This window comes from Mastigoproctus giganteus, chromosome 6, assembly GCF_048544385.1.
Source record: "Mastigoproctus giganteus isolate SK-2022 chromosome 6, ASM4854438v1, whole genome shotgun sequence".
Taxonomy (NCBI): Eukaryota; Metazoa; Arthropoda; class Arachnida; order Uropygi; family Thelyphonidae; genus Mastigoproctus; species Mastigoproctus giganteus.
Genome location: NC_143580.1, coordinates 165,494,245 through 165,521,043, shown reverse-complemented (window position 1 = coordinate 165,521,043; position 26,799 = coordinate 165,494,245). Strand labels below are relative to the sequence as shown.

At 41.3% G+C, this 26,799-nt stretch overlaps 1 protein-coding gene across 1 annotated transcript in view; it reads right to left on the bottom strand.

Annotated features, from left to right (window-relative positions):
* Window positions 1–26,799, bottom strand: part of LOC150084721 (uncharacterized) — a 239,809-nt gene that overhangs the window by 136,989 nt on the left and 76,021 nt on the right. The window contains exon 3 of the mRNA XM_090376333.1: window positions 12,865–13,123. Within this exon, the coding sequence (XP_090232459.1) occupies window positions 12,865–13,123 (259 nt within the window). The remainder of the gene's footprint in view (window positions 1–12,864; window positions 13,124–26,799) is intronic.

Here is a 26,799-nt window from a genome sequence, read left to right as displayed (position 1 = left end):
TCTACAGACAGCCAATACAACAGAAGGAAATTCAAAGAAGCCTTCTTCATAAAAATGTCCATAGTCTCAGCAATCAATAGAAAACGAGGACTCGAATACAACCAGCAATATTTCGATCTTTTTGATAATAAAATAGAAAAAATGAAAAACCAGGAAAAGAAAATAGGCCAGATGTCCAGTTTAGTAGCCAGCATTCAATCTCCAGACCACCAGAATCAGCATGCATACCAAACATGATGTTCAGAATATGAGATAAAAGGTCACTACAGGCTTCCACTACACAAGAACCTCGTATCCAAGATAGAAAACTTGGCACAATTCTATTGGCTATTGGACTTAATCCCTCACCTATAAAGTAACTGCTGGAGCACTTCTTGCCTATATGCACATGTGGTTTCTGGGAACATCGGCAAGAGGAGTCTGTCAGCAGATAAGACTTTAATATCCTTGTATTTACTTTTAGTAAATAATACAGGGATTACCTTGATCTCTTTATAGGAAGGCTTCTTATCCAACTCTCCTATTCCATCACGTAAATTGATTAAAATACAATGAATTTAATAAACTACATTTTAATGTGTTCCATAACGATAGCTACGACACCGACTTAATAACCCGGAATCACCGTCGAAGCTCCAACCCAACTCCAAAACTATCAACCGTGATGCAACCATCATTATAGGAAAACATTATGTCAAATTTACTCATAGTAGAAAGAACAACTAAATAAGAAATACGTGAAGACAAATTTCTCCCTCAAGTTAGACAGAAACTTTTCGATGCTTCGTGTTCACAAGACGGAATGAAACTAAAAATGCGTCGATGGGTAAGTATTTAAAAGAAATTTAGTCCTCATCACGCATGCGTTTATAGGACTAATCATCCGAAATTAAAAAAAAAAAAGGTCTACGAATATTAATTGAGTTTTTACGGAGTTTCATTTCAAGCGTTTCAGCAATAAGTAATTTACTATAATTGTGCTGAATATTAATTATTCTGGCTTCATTAAAAAGAAAGGAACGTGCCTCATTTACAGCATGAAATGCCAACTCTGAAGCGTTTGCTCTTGACACGCGTACAGAAGCCTCATGTTGTTTAACGCTAAAATCCAACACCCCCCGAGTAGATCCAACGTAAACCAAGTCGCAGTCTTTACACGAAATGCCATAGACGAGATCATGCGTTTGTTGACAGGAAGAATTTGAGGAACCCTTCTTTAATAATGTATGTAATTTATTGGTCGGTTCTAGCTATTGCTTTCATATCTGTACCCTTACATAAATCATTTAATTTGTTATACCAATTTTCTACGTATGGGACTATAATAAAATGCTTTTTATCAATATTTGTTTCGGATTGTTAACAGTTATCTTTTCCTGGGCAATCAGTTTAATTTTATTAATAGAGGTAATTGGATAACCTCTATTTAGGAATCTCCTTGTTAGTTCCTCAATTTCGAACTGTAACCCCCTTTGTGTGAAAGCATTTAAAAACTGGTTTTTAAATGCTTTAAAACCAGTTAATCATGACCGATTTTTTGTATGTGTATGGGTGGTACCTATTGTATTGTACATGCCCATATTAGTATGTTTTCTATAAATGCTAAAATTTAGTTTTCCCCCCTAACCTTTTTAGCGTAAATTTAAGAAAGTTGATAGATTTTGTATCTTCCTTCTCGGTTTTTAAAGTAAATTTTAGTCTCATATGGATATTATTAAAAACTTGTAAAACGGAATTTATGGTAGTCTGATTAGTTATGATGAGGACAAATTTGTAAACCTTTCTATTTTCTGCTCCCCAACAGCATGGTCTGATGTGGGTATCGGTAAGCTGCCTGAAATATCACCTTAATGTATATAGTAGTTTAGGCGAATAGCTTTTAACTATATTAACTTATAAACTATATTATTAATTTCACGTAGTATATGAGTGATATTAAATATAGTAATAAACTTTGTAGGATTTTATAGATTTTTAGGGATTCGATGTTACCGGAGGGTACCTGACGTAGCCCAGTGGTCAGGAGCGAGGGTGGGTGCGTAGCACGCGTTCCTTGAGTGGACCGGGGTTCAAGCCCGTGACTACTAAATACGATAAATATTTGTATTGACGATTTATTGTAAACTCTACTGACTTGGTTGTCGTGCCGGAGTATAAACAGAAAAAAATTTACCTCTGCCAGGATGATAATGCTGTCTAGAGGTGATATGATGATGATGTTATTGTAGTATGTTTTTGAATATCACTTTTATGTGTAATAACTTCGAAATTAAGCATTCTCAGACATATGTTTATGATGGCTGTTTTTATTATTTTGGACCTTAGCAAAAGAACCAGAATTTTTTGCACGTTATTTTGAAACATCCAGTCTACATTTGTATGAATAATAAGCTGCTTCTACACTGAAAGGATATGGAAATAGGACCACTTATCTAATATCGAGTCGGTTTCCTTGTGCTCGCAGAAAGACTTGCATACTTCGTAGAATGGATGTAACAATGTGTTTGAGCGCATCTGAAGATATGGTTGATCTCCATACTGTATGTATAGAGGCCCATAATTGTCTCATATTTGAGGACTGCGGATCTGCACGTTTGATAGCCCTTTGACCTCATTCTGCAGATGTTCAAAGGCGGGGGGGGGGGTTAAATCAGATGAATTGTAGGACAGTGGGGTCTTCAGAACGTTCAGCAAACCATTTCTACGCGCGTCTGTTCCAGTGTTACGGAAAAGCTGGAACATTGAATCTGTACATGGTTGGCAATGATGGTATGGTGTGACAGGTCTCTGCTGTCAAATATCCTTGCACACACACACACACAGGGTGTAGAACATTCCACAGCAAAACATCCCCAGACCAGAATAGCGCCGCTACAAGCATGCACAGTACTCACCGTACGTGTCGAGTCCATCGCTTCTTTTTCTTCGCTACACACGCATTCTTCCGTTGGCGTGATAGAAAAAGAAACGGAATTCGTCTGGTTACCACACCTTTCAGCCATCTATTGTCCAGCCACGGTGTTCGCAGCATCAGTTGAGACAATGACTAGCGTGCAGTCAGAAGGAGAGTATGTCAAATAGGCCTGCTGCAGTGTGCTTTGGAATGCCGCACACTGTACCCTGTTATCATTTGCAACCCTATGTGACCGCCCTGTAGGTGCGCAGAAGCTGTTGCAGTAGTCTCTCATCCGATTCATTCACCAGCGGTTTCGCCCCACAGGTTTTATGCTGGATGGTTGTTTTGCTCTTTGCCAGTACTTCTGATACAGACTGGGAACAGCCCAATTCTATTCTATTTGGCAGATATGATTTTGGCATATTTTTCTGTTCTACATTATCGAAAAAAGTGTATTTTGAGTGGGCAACTAAATACAGTAAAATAATAAACAATATTAAACACTCAGGTTTTGTTAAGTACAGTTATATATATATACTGTATATATAAACTTAATCGCGCAAATTTTGGCACAAGATGGACCCTCATGTAATTGAACATTTTAAATTAAAATATGACGTCCGGGATAGTATTTTATAGGACTGATAGGATTTTAATTCTAAGAAGTAAAGCACGCGAGTTATAAAGGTGCGCATTACAACAGCACACCACTCATTTCCAATCTAACGCTTTGCGGAGCATAGACGATTAGCTCTTTCTGTACAATAAATACAGTATAGAGATCTATGTGCTAACGAAAAGACATTGGTATGCTAAAAAAATATATACTACTTTAAGCTTCTTGACTTTGGTGGTAGAAAAAGAGCAGAAAATTTGGAAGTATTCACCGAAATTAGACGTTTTAAAACTGCACTTTCTACAGAATAAATTATCCTGCTAGACTGAAGCTGTTAAAGGAAATCAAAAATGTATTTCTTTATTTTATTGGACCAATCTTGATACGCCGGAGACAGTCATACATGGAAACTGAAGCAGGGTTGTAGTTTTCGAGATACTCGTACCGGTGCATTGGGCACCGATTACTGCCAGTCAATGAAATCATTCAATAAATAATTCAAAGTCATTTAAATCCTTGTCTTACCCATTCTCGCACTGAATTGCATACATATAGCGTCCCTACGTATTTGCTGGTCTGATTTATATTGCACGGTACGAACATGTGATGCTGTTACTGAAGAAGCGGGATTCACGAAAAGGGTAGTTGATTTAATAAAGTTTTCACTTAGTGTATAGTTGTGGCATCTGTTTGCAATAATGATCAGACCTTCACTGGTAGAAGACTGATAAAAGCCTAAGTTCAAATACCGCCAAGACGAGGGGAATTGTTATAGGCTTTTTTCACACCATGGGCAAGTTATCTGGGTAAAAGAGTTGCATGGTTTTTCTTCCAATAAAATAGGCAAACCGGTCATAGAACGCACACAGTTTACATACACAATATGTTACACTGTAATAATCGAATATACCTCTTTGTTAGTGTATTTCTGAGCATTTGGCTCATTTGCATAATTAAATTGTTCCTTGTTTCTTCTATTGTCTCCATTATAAATAATGAAATATTAACATAAATTTTTCATTTATAATGAATTATAAATGAAGTAATTTTAATATATATATTGTCCACTTAGTACGAATTCCAGCTTGCATATACAGACTGGCAAGTCCTTAGCTATATGAAAATTGTAAAATGAAGCCTCATTTTACAGTTTTAATTATTATTGAATAGCTAAAAAACGTAAAAAGTCAGGCATAAAAAAAACCTGTTCTATAGTTAAAAACAAAAAATAGTTCCAATGTTCATCATCAGGAGGTCAAGGTTTTATTTTAATCCAAAAAGCCATTAGAGAAACTCATTATACTGTATATCAGGGATATTCTGTTGGCCCATCTCTTTGATCTGTTAACTTTAAGTAGATGGAGAATAACATTGTGTTCACACTCGCATGCAACAAGGTCTTTAGAGATGCTTGAAACCTTATGTCGAATGTTATTCTTTAAAGACTCTAAAGAAAGTTTTTTTTTTTCTGTGAAGCGGCCTTTCAAATAGCCCCATAATCAAAATCTGCAGGAATCAAGGTTGGCCAACGTGGAAGTCAATCATTGGGGAAATTTTACATATTATTTGATCATGTATAATTATTTCATCAATAGAATAGAAACTGGTGTAGCGAATGTTTGCGACGCTCCGTTAAGCATGAAGCAATGAAGATTGTCTTGAAGATTGCGTATTGTTAGTGTTTCTTGGAGCACTGTCAGAAAGGTTCTTCGTGTCCTCTCTTGAACGCGGTATGATTTTCTATTCTGATAGGATTTTATAGTGTTGTCCTGTAAAACGGTTATGGGTTCTGTTTCATTAGAAGCGGGCCTTTCGAAAAATAATGGCTGAAGATATACAATATATAGGGATGAAACTGCTCTACACAGCCACCTTTGGAGAATGGGTAGCTTTTTGAAACTGATGTGGGTTAACAAATAACGACAACTCAAATCCAGAATTCTTTGTGCCAAGAAAAATGGTTCAGTTTCCATTTAATATAGCACTCACTGGACAAAGTCCACGCACGTTTAGGCTTATTGGCGGGTAAGGTTTAATGTACCCTTGTGATTTTGTAGGAATATTACTACATATAAACACAAAGAACATTTCTGAGAGTTCTCCAAGGAAAGTGAACAGTTTGCGAGGCCGTTCGTGTGCTAGGAGTGCTGTGAGCGATGTAGGCAGCCTACTTATCGATAGATTCAGCTACCCATGGGACAATTTTCAGTCACACTCGAGGACGTCTTCGTGGCCTGTCACAGAGATTTTCAGTCCTTTAAACCTCTTAATCACGTTAACGAAGATTTGTATTTAATATGAAGATTATTCTACATATTTGAGAGCTGGAAAACAGAAAAGTCGTAAATAACACTATGGATATTACGACTTTCTTCGACTTTATTACACTGTGGTTATTTTCATTAAAACGACGGACTACTAAAGCTTTCTCGCCTTGTGCCATTATCGTTACCATTTGTTGTTGTAGGGTTTTAGGCACATCAGCAACGTAGGCCTGTTGTGCCGTATCATATGTCTGTAAATTGTGTGTGTTCTGTGGTTGCTTTGCTGTTTTGTTGGACGAAAAACCTGAGTTTCCTGGAGAAAAACCATGCTGCTACCCTCATCAGAAACCGACTAACTCAACCACATTGTGAAAAAGGTGTATAAAAATTCTTCGCGTCATTGACTGGATTCGAACTCAGGTGTTTTCCACCCGATGTGGGGGAGAACGGCGATTATACCAGCTGTGCTAACCACGAGGGCCCTTTACCATTTATCACACGGTTCAACACAACAGCGTAAACGCCTGCCTTCCCTTTTTCACGCGTGTTTACACATTACGCTGTAACGTCTCAATATGTAAATCTCGGCCCTCTGTTGGTACAAATATTTACGAGTAATAAATAATAGTTGTAAATATATTTTATTTGTAAAATAAATATTTCCAAATAGCATAGAAATGTTCACAAATGCTTCCAGACCAAAGAAACCAAATAATAATACCTTTAATTATTTGGAAGATAACATTAACACAATAAAACCTTATTTACAGGAACAACTAAAAGAAATAAAATTAATATCCTATCCACTTTGCAAATCCTGCGTTTTCTTAAAAACTCTTATCTATAAACCTTGAAAAGGGCTATATATTTCTTTGCTTGGAACAATGTGGGCATTTTGAAACCTCCAATATTCTCATAACACATTCTAACTTGTTTATGAGGTATGAGGTATATTGAGGGTCTAGCGGCTCCTGGGATTTCTCCCATCTCCGCGAATGTTCTATGTATCGGTGACAGTACCCTGTCAAAGCCAGAGATTTAGAAGTGTGTGGGTCATGAGTAGTGTTATATGTTGTGCCCATTGTTTATCCGGCTTATTGGCCGCCAGGCCCCTAATGGGACCAGACGTTGTCCATACCTCGCCACGTGGAGGCTAGCCGGGTGTTACCATTGAGTCAATTGTACTCTGGCTGGTCCTGCCACTTACTTTCCTGGGATTTTAGTGGCTAGGACCTAAAATAAAATTGGAACGACCGCGGTTGATTTTAAATCACTTACATTAAAGCACTAATATGGGGTTGACGCTGAAAGCCTGTTTCTGAAGTGCCTAAAAGGTTGGGCGAAATTTTTTGGTGTATTTAAATTTGGACGTGTAGGGCTATACGCTGTGCAAGAAAAAGTGCTGGGAGGGGAGAATGAAGGCTGGTGGGTGAAATAGGAAGAAGAGGGTCGATAGGGTAGGTGACCCCCAATTTTTCAGTGAGGCATGCCCATGCCCCACCAGAGGGAAGAAATGGTGTGGCAGGGAAGAGAGGCGACAGCAAGCCGTCACCTCCCACCCCTGCCGGGTGTGGGAGTAAAAGAATTGCACTGCACAAGAGAGTGCAGAGCATAGAGCCAATATGGCTCCGTTGAGGCAGCAACTTGGAGTTCTCTATCTTCGTTGGTCTTCTCTGTCATTGGTAGCCATATTTTTCCTCAGCTATGAACACTAGTCAGGTCCATTGTTGGTCTGTTAGCTATGGCTGTGGTTCTCTTCATCATGGGAAGATCCGCAGCTCCATGGGGTTATTCTTGCGATCGCTGGTTTTAGATGATTAGTAGTAAGCAGGTTCCTGGGCGAGGTTCTCCTTGAGTCCTCTCCACGCATGTTCTTTTTTTTTTTTTTTTTTTTATTTACCTTCTGTAGATGGCTATCAATGTTTTACGCCTACCAAATAGTTTTTGGGCATATTCCTTTAGCTCCCTGTATTCCTCAAGTGAGTCCAATAGATGTGATTCCAAGTTCTTGGGGAGGTAGTGTATTGCAGTGATCAGTCTGCACCTGAGGTCCTCATAATGGGTGCAATCATACATAATGTGCTCCCAGCACTCAAGCTCCCCACAGGCACATCTCGGATCCACCTCAATCCCCAGCGCTGCCAGCTTGGCTGTAAAGGCCCCGTGACCAGTCAATAAATAGGTGGTGTATAAGCCAGGTTTAAACCAAGTTGGGGGACTGGGGTACATCCTGTCGATGTTCGGAATGAATTTCCTGGTGATATTTCCCTTATTTGAGTTGGCCCAGCGCTCCTGCCAAACTTGCATCAGGTGTTTTTGCAGCCTTGTCTTTTCATTTTTTTGTGGTGCATTAACGTCCACAGTATAGCCATGGTATGTACAAGGTATTCCTTTCTCTATGTGGTAGTTCATTCCCCTACGCATGATCTCTAAGTCAAGGGGAAGAGCTCCGGCCAAGACCTGCAGCGCGTGGGTACTGGTTGTCCTACAAGCACGTGTAACTGTCAGTAGGATTGTTCTTTGCGTTGCATCAAGGATGCGTCGGTTTACTACAGTTCCTGTTTTGGAAAACCATATTGCTGAGGCGTAAGTGATGATCGGTAGGAGGTTGTTTTATAAAACAATGACAGGGTGCGTTGGTTTAACCCCCAGTCCCGCCTGACGATCCTAGCCACCAATCCAGAGTATCTTTTGATTTTGGCTCTGATATAAGTTAGATGGTGTTTAAAAGTAAGATTACCATCCAGTATAACTCCTAAATATTTTAACTGGGTCACTAATTTTATTGTGGTAGGTCCCACCTTTATTTGTGGCGGTCTACGTATATCAAGCTTGCCTTTTAGCAGGACGGAGGACGTCTTTGTTGTTGATATGTTGATATCGTCAGGCAGTGGGTTCTGGTCCAGTTTTGCAATATCAGCATTGCTTGATTGGCCTTTTCCTCTAGCTGGGCCAAGCTATCTGCAGCAATGGTGAGGACCAAATCATCAGCAAAGGCCTGGGAGCGCACATCACCAAGGTGCAAAGCCAAGAACCCATCCAAAACCATATTCCACAGGAGCGGCCCCAGAACAGAACCCTGGGGACAGCCCCTGTGGACATCACGATTCACTCTACCATAAGGTGCTTCCACGATGATGCGTCTCTCGGAGAGATAAGACCTAATTATGGAATATAAGTTGATCGGCACATGTGCCAGCCTTAGTCTTGTCAGTACGCTCGGCCACCAAATGGTGTCGAACGCCCCAGCGAAGTCAACAGAGATGGCTAGAAGATATTTATTATTGCAGTTTGCTGCTGATTCCGATAGGCTACGCAAGGCTTCCACAGTAGACGAACCCTTCTTGAATCCGTATTGCGATGTCTCTGTGAGTTTCGCTGCCTGGTAATGCTGATTTATCCTTGTACAGAGTAGTCTTTCAAGCAGTTTGCTTGCAACCGGCAGCAGGGCTATTGGCCGATAGGAATTTGGCAGGTGGGGTGGTTTGTTCGAATTTTTGGCGATTAATTTTACCTTTGCTGTCTTCCATTTTTTGGGGAAGATGCCCTTAGCCAAGCAGCTTTATATAGGTGTAAGAGGAGGTCTGGAACGATCTCCACGGTCTTCTTAATAATTTCGGGTTCTAAGTAGTCCAGGCCTGGACATTTATTATTTCTTATCGTGGTTGCCATTTGTTGTAGTTCATCCCGTGTGAAGGGTGGCTCCTGAGTGTCTGTTGAGTAAACTTCATTATCTTGACAGATGATAAGTTGCTCTGGCAGTGATGGCTCTATTGGTTTCGGGAAGATTGCATCCAATATATTGCTTATAGATTGTTGCCACGTGGTGGTATAATCACCTTGTGGTGTCTGGGTGGTTGAAATGACTTCCCCCCTGGGAAGTTTATTCGTCGCTATCTTGTATACCACACCCCAGGGTTCGGTGTTCCCTGTTGTGCTTACAAAGGTCTCCCAGGCCTTGCGTTTGCTCTTGACGATCGCATTTGTGTAGCTGTTTCTGGCTTCTCTATATCTTTCCCTTAAAGCTTCAACCTCATGGGCCGGCCATGTACGCCTTGCCCGTTGGAATTGTTTTCTTCTTGTAATTGTTTCCCGTCTGAGCTGTTGAATTTCCAGGGTCCACCACGGGACAGCCCCCCGGATCGGGCTTCTTCTTTTTATTGCTGCGTTGCTGGCTTCTGTTATTATCTTGGTTACTTTAGTTTGGGTTTTATTGGGTTCCTCGAGCTGATTTGTCTCAGTTAGATGTTGGGCCGTTGCTGGTATTAGGATTTCCTTAAAACGTTCCCAATTTGCTTTGCGAATGGCATATCGGCTCTGTATTTGCTTGGATATTGGGGCTCTGTCAAGTGACCTTGCTATCTGATAGGTAATCACTCTGTGATCGGACGTTGTCCACGAATCCCGAACAAGCCAATCCTTAATATAGCCTGCGACGTTCCTAGTGGACAGCGTGACGTCGATCGTGGCCGCCCACAGTGTGTTACAGAACGTGGGCAGTTGGTGTGGCCGATTTAGTACCATGATCGGGGAGTTAGAAAGATATTCGTCTAGTATTTGCCCGTTCCGAGTTCCGCTTCTGTCCGGAGTCAGGCTGTGCCAGGTGGGGGATCGGCAATTGACATCTCCCCCTATGATTATTTTCTCGTCCGGGAGCAAGTCTATCAAAACTTGAAGGTATTGTGTAGCTGGGGTAATGTCCTCCCCTGGTCTACAGTACTGTGCCACTATGTAGAACTGGCCTAGTGGCGTCAATACGTGGGCACAAGCTGCCCATGACGAGCATAGTTGTTTAACTTTCGTGACTGTGTAGTCTGGGTTGCATACCACTACCGCCGCCCAAGGGGTATCTTCCTCTTCGTGTACTATCTTATATGTGATTGGGTATCCACACACCCGTTTAGAGTGGGTGTACGGCTCCTGGAGTATGAGAATGTCTGCATTGATTTCGTCAGCTTTTATCCTTAGCTGTTCTGCCACTGCTCTGGCTCTTTGCGCATTTTGTTGGATGATCTCTATTTTGGATGTATTATATTTCTTATTGTTTGTCTCCATAGTCGGTTCTCTTTTGGTATTGACCCTTTGCTTTGATATAGACCGGGCAGTTTGGATCTCTGATCGAATGTGTGTATTCCATTTTGGCTGCTTTACAATTGGCACAGGTTGGATCCTGTTCCCTGTTGGGGCAAGTTTTGTACTCATGGCCCTTGCCAGAGCAATGGCCGCAAGTAGGCGTTGTCTGAGTACAGGTGTGGGTTGTGTGTCCGAACTTGCAGCACCGAAAGCATTTCGGCACCGCTGCATGCTCCCGGAACCGGTGGGATCCCCATTCTATATATATTCTGTTGCAGTTTTTCAGCTGTTGCCATGCAGATGGGTCTAGTTCAACTACCCAGTTCCTATTGGTTCCCGATCTGGTACCGGTTGAATACCTTGGTGTTACCGTGCATTTTTTTTGTTCTTCCTGGGCTAAATTCCTTAAATTTCTGGTGACAATTTCAGTTGCTAGTTGTTCAGGCGTTACGTCTTGGTCTACATTAAATATTATAATTGAAGGCCCACGCTTTTTTGGCGGCTCCGCTGTTAGCCCTAACTTGACAAGTTTTGGGTTTTCCATTATTGCCTGTATATCTTCCTTATTTTCTGTTTCTATTATTAGTCCCGTGCTTCTTGTTTTTCTTATTGTTTTAATTCTAGTAGTCCTCAAGTCATCTTTCATCTCTTTCATAAATTTAACCTTCAGTTCTTCGCTGGATTGGACATTTTCAGCGTTTTCCAGGGTTGTCGGTCTGAGAACCACCAAGTTTGGTGTTTTCAAGAGTGGTTGCCTTTTTTCTTGTTGCCCTTCTTCGTTTGGTTGTAACTGGTTTGAGCCATTCCTCAGCACCTGGACATATGTGGGGGCACGCTGTTGCATTTGATTTGCCCCACATTGTTCGTAGATTTGTATCTTCACGTTTGCCTTTTCAATTTCCAGGAAGGTCTCTAGCAGCATGGCTTCCATCTTACTAAAAATGTTTGCAATCCGCCACCTAATACCTGTTGTAATTCTGTTTGATGGTTCTTTGAAAACATTCTCTAATGCTGTCTTCAAGGCTAGAGATTTTTCATACACTGTGCCATCAGGCAAGGTAGGATCCAAGGGAACTTCTGTTGACTTCTCTTCTCTGGTGTCCTTTGTAGATGGCATACTCTCTGGTTGGTCCCTTGCTACAGTTTGGGAACATGTTCCTCCGCTCAGACTAGACATAGTGACAAATGTTTTATGTCCAGGACGCAATTTACCAGATTCGGTCTGCGTCTTCAGTAAATTTCCAAAAAGCTCTGCACGAGTCTCTAGCTCGGCTGAACGTACCCTCAAACGTTCATTTTCCACCAGTAAGGTAGTATTCACTGCCTCCAAATCGGCACAGAAGCCCAAAATACGTCCAGAAGCAAATCTCCGTAAACCGCATAGTGGTATGATATGCAGAGTAGTTGCTATACAAATTTGTATAAATATAGTAACAAAGATCATCGCTGACCAGGACATTTCCGTGCTCTTAGGGGGCGATCAAGGAGATCGCTCTCTCCGCTACAGGCTGGGTAAATTGTAACAAATACTGGGTGTTTTTTGTGTCACGTATACCATCATCGTGATATCGCCTTCCTCCCTAGAAAAATTCAGTTTGGATCCGACCCTGGAAGGCCATGGGCCAGTAATAAACATTGTCTTGTAAAGGTCCGGGCTTAACCATTTAGCTGTCTCAATTACTGTCACAACAGGGAAGTACATATGCGTGATTCTACTCTTTGCAGAACCTCCCCATCTGTTTTGCTAGATATTCTGAAATAGTGAATTGTAATGATCACATATACTGGTAAATAAAATGTGATTGCAGTGTTTTATTGTAAATAAATAAAATAATAAATACTGTAATCTGGCTGAAAGAGCAACATAGCGAGAAGTTAATTTTGCATTTGGAAAATTTATATTTTTTAAAAATTTCATTTTTTTAATTATATGGTGGCGATGAATATACATTGTTTGTAACTGTATTCTAATTAACTTTATATCTCTAGTGACTCAGTAATTTCATTAAACTTACCTGTAGCCCAGTGAATGCAGGAGTGCTTCTCGTTGTCCATGCAGTTCACGTCTGCTCCTTCGCTAATAAGGAAGCGAGTCATGGCTTTATTTCCGCTAATTACAGAGAGGTGGAGTACAGAATATCCTTCTCCGTCTTGAACATCGATTAAGTTGTGATCGGTAGCAAGAATTAACTCCGCACAAGAAATATTTCTATTTTCCATGCAGTAGTGTAAGGCAGTCTTGCCACCTCGGTCCTTTTCACTTATAAGAAACGGCTGAGAGAGAAAACAAAGAAAAAATTATCACCCGTTTCGCAATAGCAGTTTTTATTATTTATTTATTGCGCAACCAAACAGCGTTCTACCCTTCAATAAATAAAGGGTGTCCACAAACCTCCTTTAAAAATTAAAACATTATTGTGTGAACAGGGTATGTGATACAAACATGAAACCATTTTTTTTAAAATTTTATCATCATATGTTTATTCACCCCCTGAACAGCCAGTGAGCTAGGAGGCTGTACAAATATTTTTTTATATGCAGCATACAATTTTATACAAATTTTCGATATTTAAAATAATGATATTAATTTGAAAATTATATTTACTTAATAGTAAGTAACGATGAACTTAAAATTTAAATTGATATTAAATTAATATTGTAATTATATATACAGTTTGACCTACATATCATTTCTTCTGTAATTGTCATTACAATTTGCTTAGCTTTTACAATATATTATTACATTAAATTATTTATATACTATACATTTCTGATATAAAAAGAGTTCAAATTTTATATTAGTTCTGGTAATTTGGTCAGTAATTTGATTTCTGTATGTTTTATTTGCTCCGAACTTATTTGGATCTATGGAGAAGGTTGTTGTTATTGTTATTTGGTTTTTTGGGAGCATTACCAACTAAGGCCATATTGCTCCGGGAATCATTCCCTGACCTTTCCGCATCCTCCGTATTTGGTGGTCACGGGCTCGAACCCCGGTCTAATCAAGAAGCGTGTGCTACGCACTGTTGCTCCTGTCCACCTGGCTACGGAGGCGCCATTGGAGAAGGTGTTGAAGTGTTGGATCATGTTAGGGAACATTCCTTTTGAGGAGTCCAGACTGGTGAGTTTCATCCTGTTTTAGGATGACATAGGTTGTCTATGGGGTTTTATTTGCCAGTAGGAAAATGTGCTCGCTGCACCAGACGGCAGCAACATCGCAAAACTGTAATTATGTCGGAATTTGGCCTTTCGCGCGGTGAGCTTTCGCACAGTGTACAGACCTTTCTTCTTTGGAGAAGCTACCGTCACAGGCATCTTATATCTGGATATGTTGCAGAATTTCCTTACTCTCCAACTGCAGAATGACAGTGATGGCGAATTGCTTTTCCAACAAGACGGAGTTTGCCATATTACCACAAAGAAGTTGGCGCATACTTGAACACAGCTTTCCTGAGAAGCGAATTGGGAGAGGAACCGATTTTGTGCCCCCCACGACCAGGTGTATATTACCTGTGCCAATAACCGTTATGGATCATAAAACATATTTGTGAAGCAATCGGCCGCGTTGGCAGGGACATATTGTGCCGAATATGAGAGAAATTATAGGAGGGATCTGACTAAGGGTGCCCACATTGAACATTTTTAATTAAAACTTGAACATATTCTCTTATTGCCTGAACATGGTTTCAGGCTATTCGCACAATGTTTTAGTTTTGTAAAGGAAGTTTGTGGCCGCCTGTACCTTACATAAATACAAATACAGTAACGAATCGCTTACTGTCCAGCAGGGCTGGATTTTGGTGTTCGTAGGCGCCTAGACACTTTTATTCCGAAATGTGCTAATAAAATGGGGGGGGGGGGTAAAATGTTTTTTCTATTTTAATACTTTGACTGCGAATCACGTCGATTAACGCGACTCAAGTTTCAACTCTAATAAACTATCTCAATTGATGGACGACTATCACTTCGATTCTTCTAGTTTCGAGAACAGTCTTTAGATAGCGTTTGCGTATTGAATTGAGGCTCCTAGAGCCTATTGCGCACGTTTTCTCATCTCGTTTTTCATTAGTCACAGTGAAAAGAGTGAATTGTTTTTTTTTTTTGTTGTTTGTTTTTTTTTTTGCCTTCCTTCGTAGGCCTTAAAAATTTCCTATGCCCTTGGCACTGTGCCTAAGGAGCCTAATGGGAAATCTGGCCCTGCTGCCCAGATATCTGAGACCACAGGCCAGTGTAACCGTAAATTTCACGTGTTATGAGCCTGTTTGTTAAAAACCGTACACTTCCATCAGGGTGGCGAGTGTTATAACTACTATTCTGTACGTAAACTCTTTTCTTAATAGCATTTACGTAAGCGTTTTCTTTTTTTTGTTATCCAGGGGTGGTTTTCTGATTTGGATTTGTTGGATACCTTGTAGTATTACTGAGAGTACCGGACCTACACAGAATAGTAGTCGCGCTGTTTATCGCCCCTTTGGATTTGAATCCTGTTGAAGACACGATGAACCTATTGGGCGTTTTCACATTGAGGCGAGTTGTTTAAGACGGATATGTAGAGATTATCTCACCAACAAAAATGTAATATTAGGGCCACCCAAGACCTACAAACCCAGGTGTATTATGTTCATAAATTGCGCGTGTTCTCTGGTCGATCTGCTTGTTTTGTTTGACGAAAAATATGTTTCCGGGGGGACTGGGTGGGGGGGGGGGGAACATTGCTATCCACGCCTCAGACCGATTAACTCAGCCACAGAGTAAAAAAAAAGTCCACAAAAGTTCCTTGCGTTGTTGACGGAATGCGAACCCAGGCCTTTTCCACCCAAATGTGGGGCGGATGGTGATCATAACCACTCTTGCTACCCATGCAAACTTATCTCACCAGCAGCCAAACTGCCACAACACACGCGATTTTCGAATAAGGTACACTGGCGACTCATGAACCAATTTCTAATGGGATGTGTGCTAAGAGCCGAAGCAACTGAGGGTGTGAGGCGTCGGTATATTGTGTTTGTATTTGTATTGCGTATATTCTTCGGATTAAGTTCAATAGCAAAGCTTAATTATACGGTACTCACCTTAGATGATCTGCAGTGGTTACTTGAGGAGGGTTGGAAGAATAATTTTGGGGTTAAATAATTTAGAGTTTCCATGGGTTAATTAGTAAGGATACGAGATTAAATTAATTAAAAATTAAAAATTAAAACGAAATTAAAATATGCGCAAGGAAGTAGAAGTTCACGACTCCGTCCTTGGTTGTCATTGAAGAATTAATTGAATTAAGAACTCTAAAATATGTGAAAACCGGTGGGCCAAAAGTCATAACGGTTGACTTTCGGTTTTTAACGTCGTCAGTTGGCAATATTAAGCGAGGAGAGAACGCGTATTGTATTTGAAAGAATTTCTATGTTCCCGTGATGCTCTTTGCGTCGTGCACTTCCTTGCGCATATTTTAATTCCGTTTTAATTTTTAATTAATTTAATCCCGTATCATTACTAATTAACCCATGAAAACTCTAAATTATTTAAACGCCAAAATTATTCTTCCAACCCTCCTCAAATAACCACTGCAGATCATCTAAGGTGAGTACCGTATAATTAAGCTTTGCTATTGAACTTAGTCCAATCACAGCAGTATTTAAGATATTCTATAACTTATCTGATTGTATATTCTTCGGCTGATTTTCTTCTTTCTGGACGAAAAACTCTAATATCTGGGAGATAATACTATGCAGCCCCAGCTTAAAACCGACTAACTAGGCCACGTTTTGAAACCACGTTATTTACAGGATTCAAACCTAAAGCTTTTTCATCCGGTGTAGAGGACGACGATCATAACCACTATGTTATCCATGAGAGTGAATTAAGTTCGCTCGAAAATAATGAAAAACGGCTCTATTTTGAGAGAGAGAGGGTTTGGGTTGGTATAAAGTGCAATTGCACGTGTTCCGGTAAAAATTGCTGCTGCTTTTATGAGATATAGGAACAAAAAACTTGTATTCTGTCAGACATTTTAAAAGTGCAATAGATCCTCTCTCTGCTTCTTGAGATTTTAATGTTTATGTAAAACTGAAAAGGATCTGGCAAGACATTAATTCCAAGTGCACGATGACATGAAGGAAAGCATTACCGGATGATGTTAACAGGGCAGGGTTTGAAATATAATGGTATAAGTGGGGCATAGCTCAGTTTGACGTAGCAATTAGCAAACTAAGTTTACTCCTAAGTGCATTGATTTCATATGGTGGGGACCCGTTATCACAAGTCGCCTCGGTATTGCACTATGTGATTAAATAAAAAGAACTGCTCCAGTGGAAAAGTATATCGTTAATGGGCGAAGTGTCATGCATTTTTAATGGCTATGGCGTCCCAGTTTTAACCCTTTCCGCCTATATCATTTTTTAAAGGAATAAAGAAACTTGAAGAAGGAAGAAACCCGGACATAACTTTCTTGCTTATTTTGTTTAAGTAAGAATAAGACTTCATTCGCGGGACATAAAAAAATAGTGTCTCTTATTCGGCAGCAGATGGACCTAAATATTTGATTACCATAAGCGTCATATATGGGCTGCATTAATCGATAACCCCATTATTTCATTATTTTGAAATGATTTCAATAATTTTGTCTACTATTTAGTATTAGTATGAGCAAAGTGGTGCTAAGTAAACATGGCTTATGCATCATCAGCTTATTAAAAGCATTCTGGTAGAAATCAGCCATCTTATGTTTTTATTTATTATTAAGAATGAACTTGGCAATTTCCAAGAAATTGCCCGGTTCATTCTTAAAAATTCCAAGCCTTTCTTGTTGCACGATGGTAAGGAATAGTTTGCACCTGCTTACACTTCAGTTTACCCTTCCTAAAGGGATGTTAAGCTGTCCCGGAGTTTGGCGAAATCGGAAATGACTAGAATGGTAATTTGCCTTGATTTAATTTTTTGACTTCCTCGTCCTCCTCCTCTGCTGGATTGGTAAATTGCGCTAATAGTGAGTGGAAGAACTACTTATGGTTTTAAATCATTTAAAGATTTTATTTTTTTAGAGTAATCCCCAAACGAAAGGTATTAGAACCTACGCGTATTGGTTGAAGTTTGAGAACACAAGATAGATTTTTGACACTGAGCTTGAATTTCTGTGTATTGTAATTTTCTGGAAATACATGTGAAGGAAGGCTGTTTCAAAGGACAGAAACAGAAGGGCTAAATGAGGAAGAGGAAAAGTTAGTTTTGGGAGTTTGGCGTTGAACAGTGAATGTATATTGGCCACTTCAGGCGTATTCAGACTACGCTGTTCGACAAAATTGACAGATCAAAACGTTTTTCATGAATATTTTATTGTGAACATTGCTGCTGAAGTCAAATATTTGATATAATAGGCAATCTGGCATGCAAATTCTGGGTATCCAATAGAAATCTATCTACCAATTACAGAGCCCTACATTATGCAAATTATTCATGCCTATAAAAACAAGAGTTGCGACCGCGTCACTTCATTCGCGGGTTTATTGGCCTGCTCAGTGGGATAGCCACATCTCCAGTACTCAGAATGGCAATGTGGACATGTGTTTTGTAAGGGGCGGCTCATAGAATGTGAGTTCATCTCCGCCTCGTATCTCTGTGAAGGACAGTACCACCGGAAGAGGGCCAGAAACGTGAGTATTATAGGTTTGTGTGTATTATGTGTATGTTCTGGCCACTTGGCTACCGAGAAGCACAATCACCTGCACAGATGATTCTGGGTACTCGTTCACACCACGGGAAGGTGGGCCAGATTTCTCTGGGAGCCCACTCCAGAGAGGGGGAAAAAAAGAAAAAAAAAAAAAAAAAGAAAAAACAACGACAACTTCCTTGGTGCAAAAAAAAAATATATATATATATAGATATATATCCAATATTTTTAATTAAATAAAATAAAACATAAGCCAGTAGTATGGCAAAAACTGTAGAGCGAAAATTAACATAAAAATAACCCAAATAAACAAACGAACGAAAAGAAAGAATAGACATAAATAGTAGTCCAGAAACCCTTTTATAATTTCGAACTTTAAATCCAATTAACAAAAACTATACAAAATTTAGAATAATGCCATTACTGTATTTATTTTATTATAATTTAACTTATGTTAATATTTAATATAATTCAATGATAGTATATATAGATATATAAAAATAAAATAATGAAGGGAAAAAAAACTAAATAAATGTAAGATAATAATTAAAGAAATAAATAAAATAATAATAAATAATATTATTCCCACACCCTGGCTACAGGAAAGAGGAAGATGTAAGTCGGGGTGCCAGCAGAGAAAGAGAGAGAGAGGGAAAAAAAAAAAAAAAAAATTAGAGACTGGTTTTCTATCCCGCTCGGGACAGAGTGAGAAAGAAGAAGTGAGCCAAGGCTGCTCCAAGTTCTAGGGCAGGCCCCGGAAACAGTGCAGAACGCAGGTTACAGAGAGGAAAAAAAAAAAAAAAAAAAAAATTGTACTGAAGTAACAGTCAGTAGAAGTGACTTTCAGTTGGCAGTGGCATTGTTAATGATCGGGATTTCCACGTCGGTAATTGGCGGTCAGTGTCCTCCTCCAGGCAAATACCTCAGCTGCGAAGGTCTGGAAGGCTTCGAGGTTTTTCTGGGTGTCAGTTGATGCAGATCTGTTGTGGGGGGGGGAGTCCTGGATCTTATTCTGGAGACGGTTCGTGATGTCGTGGTAATGTACACACTCCAGAAGCAAGTGTTTCCAACTTTCACTTTGTCCGCAAATTCAGTAGGGAGCGTCAATGAGTCCCAGTGTATGCAGTTTCTCATTTAGAGATCAGTGTCCGATAATAAGAGAGGAAGATTCGAGGCTGAGGGAGAACCATCGGGCGTTCTTTTTATTTGTTGCAAAGGTTACCTCCGGAATAAGACTCCGAGTTACCACCCCTACAGTAGAAGAATCCCATCTGGTCTGCCATACATTGAAGAGTTTATTGAGACATCGAGATTTCTCGTGCTTTATATCCGTAGTTAGTGAGAGTTCTATATCGAGGATCATTTCCGGAATACCTTTTCTAATTCGATAGCAGAGCCTCTTGTAGATTTCATAAAGGTCGAGAGGGAGGGTGCCTGCTATAACTTGGAGAGCTGCTGTAGAAACTGTACAGCAGATTCGATGGGTCGCCAGTAACATAGCTCTTTTTATAAAGTTTAGCTTTTCCTTTATCTTAATGATGAGTACTCTGTGAAACCAGGCCCCAGCAGCATAGGTTACTATTGGGAGAAAGACAGCTTTAACATAAAGAAGAAGGATTCGTTTTGAGAGTTCCCACTCACTTCTTGAGATCCGTATAATTGCGGCAGAGAACCTTTTCGTCTTGGAACTCGGATGCTGTAGATGGGGGAAGAAAGACAGGCGGTTGTCTATTACTACTCCCAGGACTTTTGTCTGTTCTGTGAAGGTTAGGTGGGTTCCATTGATTGATTTGGGGAGGGCCTTCGTAAGTCGAGTTTGTTTTTAAACATCATCATCTTAGTTTTCGCAGGGTTAATTTGCAATTTGTTGATTGTTGTCCAGATAGAGAGATGGTCGAGTACTCGCTGTGCTGTGGAATCGAGGGCTGCTCTAGAATGACCAGCGACCACGATGGTGAGGTCGCCGGCGAATGCTATGATTTTCGTTTTTTTCAAAACTGTTACTGAGCCAGCTCTGGAGTACCATATTCCACACTAAGGGTCCCAGGACAGAGCCCTGGGGACACCTCCGGTGGATGGGTTTAAGGACTTGGCGGTATTTTGACTTAACTATTATCATGCGTTGTAAGAAGTAGCTTCTGAACGGCTAGTAAAGATTGTTTGGGCATTCTGCTGTGCGAAGACGTTCCAGTGCACTTTCCCACCATACATTATCGAAGGTCCCTTCGAAGTCAATAAACAGAGCGAAAATAAAAGAACGAGTTCATATTTGGATTGAGAAGTTTCCAGATGCAGGATCAAATCAGAGAGGGCATCTTCACATGATTTGCTCTAGGTGAATCCATATTGTGATATCATACCTTTGGAGAGAAAGAGATTCGTGATTCGGATGGCCAAATAGTCTTTCCAAGGTCTTGTCCAGGTTTGCCAGCAGCGCAATTGGTCTGTACGAAAGAGGGTTCATTATTGGTTTATTTGGTTTTGGTATTAGGTGGAGCAGTGCAACCTTCCAGGGCTGGGGGAACTTTGATTTTTGGAGGCATTTATTGTACAATAATAGAAGATGTTCTGGCTTTAATTTGTGAAATCTAGTGATGAAGGCATATTCAATTAGATCCAGTCCTGGGCATTTTTTGGTAGTTACCTTTTTGAGGACCTGATTCAATTCCAGGCTGGTGAAGGGTTCAGCTTGGGCCTGTGTTATATATTCAGCATTCTTCTTCAGGATACTTTTGTGTTCCGGCATGTCATTCTGAGGGTTGTCGTCCGGGAAGAGCTTATTTATGATGGCACTGACAGAGTCAGTCCAGTTGGTGGTTTCATTTTGGTCAGCCAGGACAGTGCCAGAGATATCTGTTGTGAAGGTTTTTCCCCGTGTGATTTTATACATTGATCCCCAAGGTTTCGAATTTCCAGATTCTAGGACGAATGTAGTCCAGGTTTCTCGCTTTCTAGTTGCTATTGCCTTGGTGTATGTGTTCTTTTTATTCAAGTATTCCCTGTGTAGCCTTTCGACGTCTACTGCTGGCCAGTTTGATCGGTTCTGATACTGCTTTCGTGCTCGATGGACTTCCCTCCTTAGTGTCATAAGTTCCGTGTTCCACCATGCACAGGGTCTTTCTTCCTTGTTGCTCTATACTTGGCCTTTATAATTGTGTTTGTATTACTTCACTGTATTCTTCTGGTGTTGCTTCTTTTTTTCATATTGGAGAGAGGGTCATGGGTTGGAAAATCTCTATTGATGGAGTAGTCGAAGGCATCCCAGTCGACTGTTCTTAGGGAAAACCTTGCTAATTCTGGCACTCTTTCCTTAGTAGTTCAGCAGGCACCTGGTCCCAATGTGAAAATAGATGACCCGATGGTCACTTAGCGTCCAGTCCAGTATTGTGATTCAATCCCAGATGCATGTCCGTAAATCATTGGTGGTTAGTGTGACATCAATATTAGATTGTCCAGTGGTGCTACAATATGTCGGAGGGTTGTTGGGTAGGTTATGGATGGTTAAATTTCTGGTCAGAATTAATTCCTCTAGATGTCGCCCGCGTGTATTCAAGGAAGTTGGGAACCATAATGGGGATTTGGCATTAACGTCTGCTGTTATTAGTATACTGTTAGAGTCTGCTGTTAACAGTATACTGTTAGAGTTAAGGTCTATGGCAAACTCAATATGTCTTAGGAAGTCACCTATGTCCCTGGATGGCGGACAGTAGAGTGAGATGATATATAGTGTCATTTAAAAGAACCTAACCTGGATGCAAGTGGCAAACTTTGTTCTGAGCCTGTGAATTATAAGGACATCAATTTGCTTGTTGAGTACAACTATGTAGATCGTAGGGTCAGTGCTAGCTGGCTGTATAAATCTTGTCTGCATTGAATAGCCCACTATCTTGTGTGTGTTTTCTCCTGGGACTTTGATGGTATATGGCTCCCATATTGCATGTCGATTTGGTGAGCCTCGGCCTGTCTTATTTCATCCGCAACTGTGCGGGAACGTTGAGCGTTTATCTGCATGATGGGTAATTTAATTGGACTGGAGTTCTGGCTATTACTGGCTGCTGAGGATGATGCTGCCAGGACAGGTCTTGTGAGCTGTTGTTTAGAAGTTAGGTTCTTATCCATTAGTGGTTCTTTGCCGTGCTGTTTCTAGAGCTCGTTGATACTCCGGGCAATTTACCTCTCTAACCGAGCGTCGACGCCTTTCTTTCTCCGTTTGCAGTTGATGCAGCTTGGAGGTTCGTCTCTGTGCGGACATTCAGCATGAACATGCCCGCCACAGTGTCCGCACATTGGAGAGGTGTGGGTGCAGTGGACCGAGGTGTGCCCATAGCCCAGGCAAAGAAGCACTTTGTTACCACAGTGAACGGCCTGAACTTGTAGGCACTACAGCCCAGAAAAATTCTGTTGAGCGACATAACATTTTTGTAAAGGTAGGGGTCTAGTGTTATGACTCTGTGGGTAGTAGAGCTGCCTTTTGCACTTGTGGAGAATCTGAATGTTATTCCTTTCTTTATTTCATCCAAGGTGACTCCATAGTCTACTAGGTTTTTGTGGTACATGTCTTCTGCCAACTCGCCGTTGATCATCGAATTGGGGACATTATAGATGATCACTCATGGGTTACTCATCTTTGGAGAACCAGCTGTGACCCCAGCAGTTTGAAATGAACTCGCTGTAGAGATGTTTTCCAGGTCCTGTTTTGAGGCAGTTTCAATAGTAACTCCACTGTTCCTTATAGGGCACAGTGACTTGATTTTTATCGATTTAAACTCATTCTTCAGGGTGTTTTGAACAAGGTCCTTTACCGCGCTACTTGTTTTTAACACAGAATCTTCAATGGCTCTCATTAGCAGGACGTGTTGTGGTCTCTGCATTTCTGATCTTTTTATCGGTAGGTTGGAGGTTGGATCTGGGCTGATTCTGGACGGCTGTGTTCTCACTGCAGCAGCATAGGTGCATGCTGGTGGGATTTCCAAAGGATGGCTCGGGTCTTGTTCAGAGCTCTCTGAGAGATTTGGTGAGAACTTGGAGACTGTATCAATCACTTTTTCTAATAGCTGAATTTTGGACTTGAGTTCAGCATTAACAGTTGAGCTCATTGTCTATTAGGAGAGCTGTGGAGATAGTTTCCAAGTTATTCCATAGCTCTTGTACCGTATTGCTAGCTGACTTTGTAATCCTATTGGAGTCTTGGTTAAGGAATGCAACAGTTTTTTATGTAGCATTGATACTAACTGAATCAGGGATGGGGATGAAGTATTATCGGTGTTGATAGTCAGAGTTGGGACTAATGTAGCTGGAATCGCTAGCTTGCTGGAGGGTTGAATTCCAACCGCTATAGTTGGATTCAGGGCCAATTGTGACAGAGCAGCAGTTGGAGTAGCAGGAGTGGCTGCAGCTGAAGAGCTTGGTTGGGAAGTAGAGGCTGTATTGGTAGTTTCTGCAGGAACTGGGGTAGCACCGCTTGCCAAGAGTAACGCGGAAGCTGCTTTTGGGGTTAGCAATATCGGTTGAACTGCAGCAAGTTGGAGGGCTGCTGGAGATGCAGAAGAAGCCTTAGTGGCCAGTTTTGGAAGTGGTGGAGAGTCAGGTGGATGTAAAGAGTCTGAAGCTGGGTTTTTAGTAGTTCAATTGGCAAATGGTGACGACATGCTAAATTCTAATTTATACGGCACCAGCGGGTCTGGGTCAGAATCTGGGGATTCGGCACGAAGAGACTTACTGTTATCATCCAAGGAAGCTGAAGGGGAGAGCGAGGCTCCCGGTACTTGGATTTCTTTTTACTTTTCTTTTTATTATTCCTGGGAGCAGTTCCCGTCGATGACGCGAGCAAATTTTTATGGGCTTTTTTCACTCCGTGGCTGAGTTAGTCGGTCTCAGGCGTAGATAACAAGGTTTCTTTCCCAGAAACTGGGGTTTTTCGTCCAGCACACAGACAAATTGACCACAGAACACAGGGACACAGCACGGCAGATGAATTTAATTATTTGGGTGACCTAAATATAATAGTTTTTTTTTTTTAATTCAAGCAGTTTCAGGAGACAGGAATCATTATATGAAGAGCTGGCCAAGGTCTCACGACGACTACGTCAACCAGAACAGACCGCTTTCTGGTTCTAACAACAAGACGGAACCCTACGATGTCTTGTCGTCAACTGTCTCTTGAGGTTGCTATGGCCACAGGTGAAAACATTTCCAACTGAACTGTGTTAGGGGGGCTCAATTCAAGTGGATTCTTCGCAAGGAAGCCAGTGGTTTGTGTCCCATTAACCACAGATAACAAACCCACACGCACATGACATACGACATACTGTTGCCTGTCTTGGCCCAGTGCCTTCAGAAGCTACAAAAATGTGTAGGGGAATCCCTGGAAGCCACAACACAGTAAAAAAATAATAAATAAATAAATAATAATTAAATAAATAAAATCTCATTAACCCCAAACCAGTGGCAAATAAATTATTCGAACGATTACTCCATGCAAGAATTACAAAACACTAAGAAAAGGCAGGCCTCCAAGTCCCCAACCAGTATGGCTTCAGACCAGGGACTTCAACTGTGGAACTTGCTCAAGATAGTGCATCATTGCAGACGAAAATACTTGCTGCTCATCTCTCTTGACTTTTCCGGGGAATTTGACTCACTTTGGCGTCCGAGCATCCTGACGAGGTTAAGGGAGGTCCGGATGCCACTTAACTTGTACAAAGTTATTGAGAGCTATTTAACCCAAAGAAGAGTGGAGATAAATGTACAGTATCAGAAAATCATGAGAGAAGTGCACAGAGGATGCTCGCGGGGGTCGGTTTTGGAGCCGCTCCTGTGGAACATGGTCCTTGATGAATTCCTGGTGATGGACCTGGGACCTGTGGAGGCGCATGCGTTCACGGATGACCTCATGTTGGGCTCCCAAATGGGCTTCCAAAAACCAGCTAAGAATATCACCTGAAAAGACCTCATCAATTCTCCTCAAAGGGACTCTACAACTGTGGCGACCCCCGCAAATCAAAATTGAAAATGTCACCATCAAGTTTGCGAGCCAGCTGAAGTACCTAGGCGTAATCGTAGATAACATGTCGTTCCAACTGCATCTGAAATACATACGGAAGAAAATCAGGGGCTACTCTGGGCATGTAGCCAGGATCACAAAAAAAGATTGGGGACTCAAAAAAAGAACCCTGTCAATTTACTATAAAACAACTTTCCTTCTAGCAATGATTTATGCAGCAGCAGTGTGGTATCCAAAAGTGCCACTGGTGGTGAACAAAAGAACACTGGAAAAGACCCAAAGGACCATACTACTAACAACAACGCGTGCTTGCAGCACAGTAAGTACCGCAGAATTGCAGGTACTTGCCGGAGTGCTCCCCTTAGATGTGGAGGTTGTCCGGGCGGGGCTGCTGTTCTGCTGTCCTAAGGAGTGGCTGCCACCCACCAGAGCTACACAACTGACTCGGCGAACAGCAGAATGAGAAAGTCAGCCTGCAAACCCACCTTCTAAACCTTTGGCAGAGAAGGTGGACGGAGATCACCAAGGGCGAAGTAACTAAAATATTTCTACCGGACCTCTGGAAAATATAACCAAAGCAACCGGCCTGGTACTTTCCAGGGTACCACATGACAATGCTATTAACAGGCCTTTGTCCCCATTACGAGAAGCTTTTTGGATTCGGTCTCATGGAGGACCCCAGCTGCAGGTGTGGGGAGAGCTAAACTTGGAGTCAGTCTACGAATGACCCACAATACGAGGACCTCAGAGGTATGCTCATAACAAAGATCAGATATCTCCCTAGGGGGGCGCCTCAGTAGCCAGGTGGGAAGGAGCATCAGTGCATAGCACACGCTTCTTGATTAGACCGGGGTTCGAGCCCGTCACCACCAAATACGGAGGATGCGGAAAGGTCAGGGAATGACCACCGCATATCCCGGAGCAATATGGCCTTAGTTGCTAATGCTCCTAAAAAACAAAACAAACAAACAGTCTCCCTAGGGGAGGGGACTGGAGTCCCACTTCCTGGACACTGGGAATGAATACAGGGCGCTCTCCCGGTTTGCGGAGAACCTATTCGCCTAGAGAAGAACACTAACAGCTATCCACACTAACCAATATAGTGGCTGACAAGAAACGCCACCTCATGGGATGAAGAATTGAAACCCGCAGGACACCAGTCTTGGACAAGGAGAATGCTGATCACTGGAAAAGAAAAGCTAGGACGGGGCTTGTCCCATGTATGACAAACTGAAAACAGAGACGAAACTAAATGCAACATAGCTGCCAGCGGACTGACAGCGA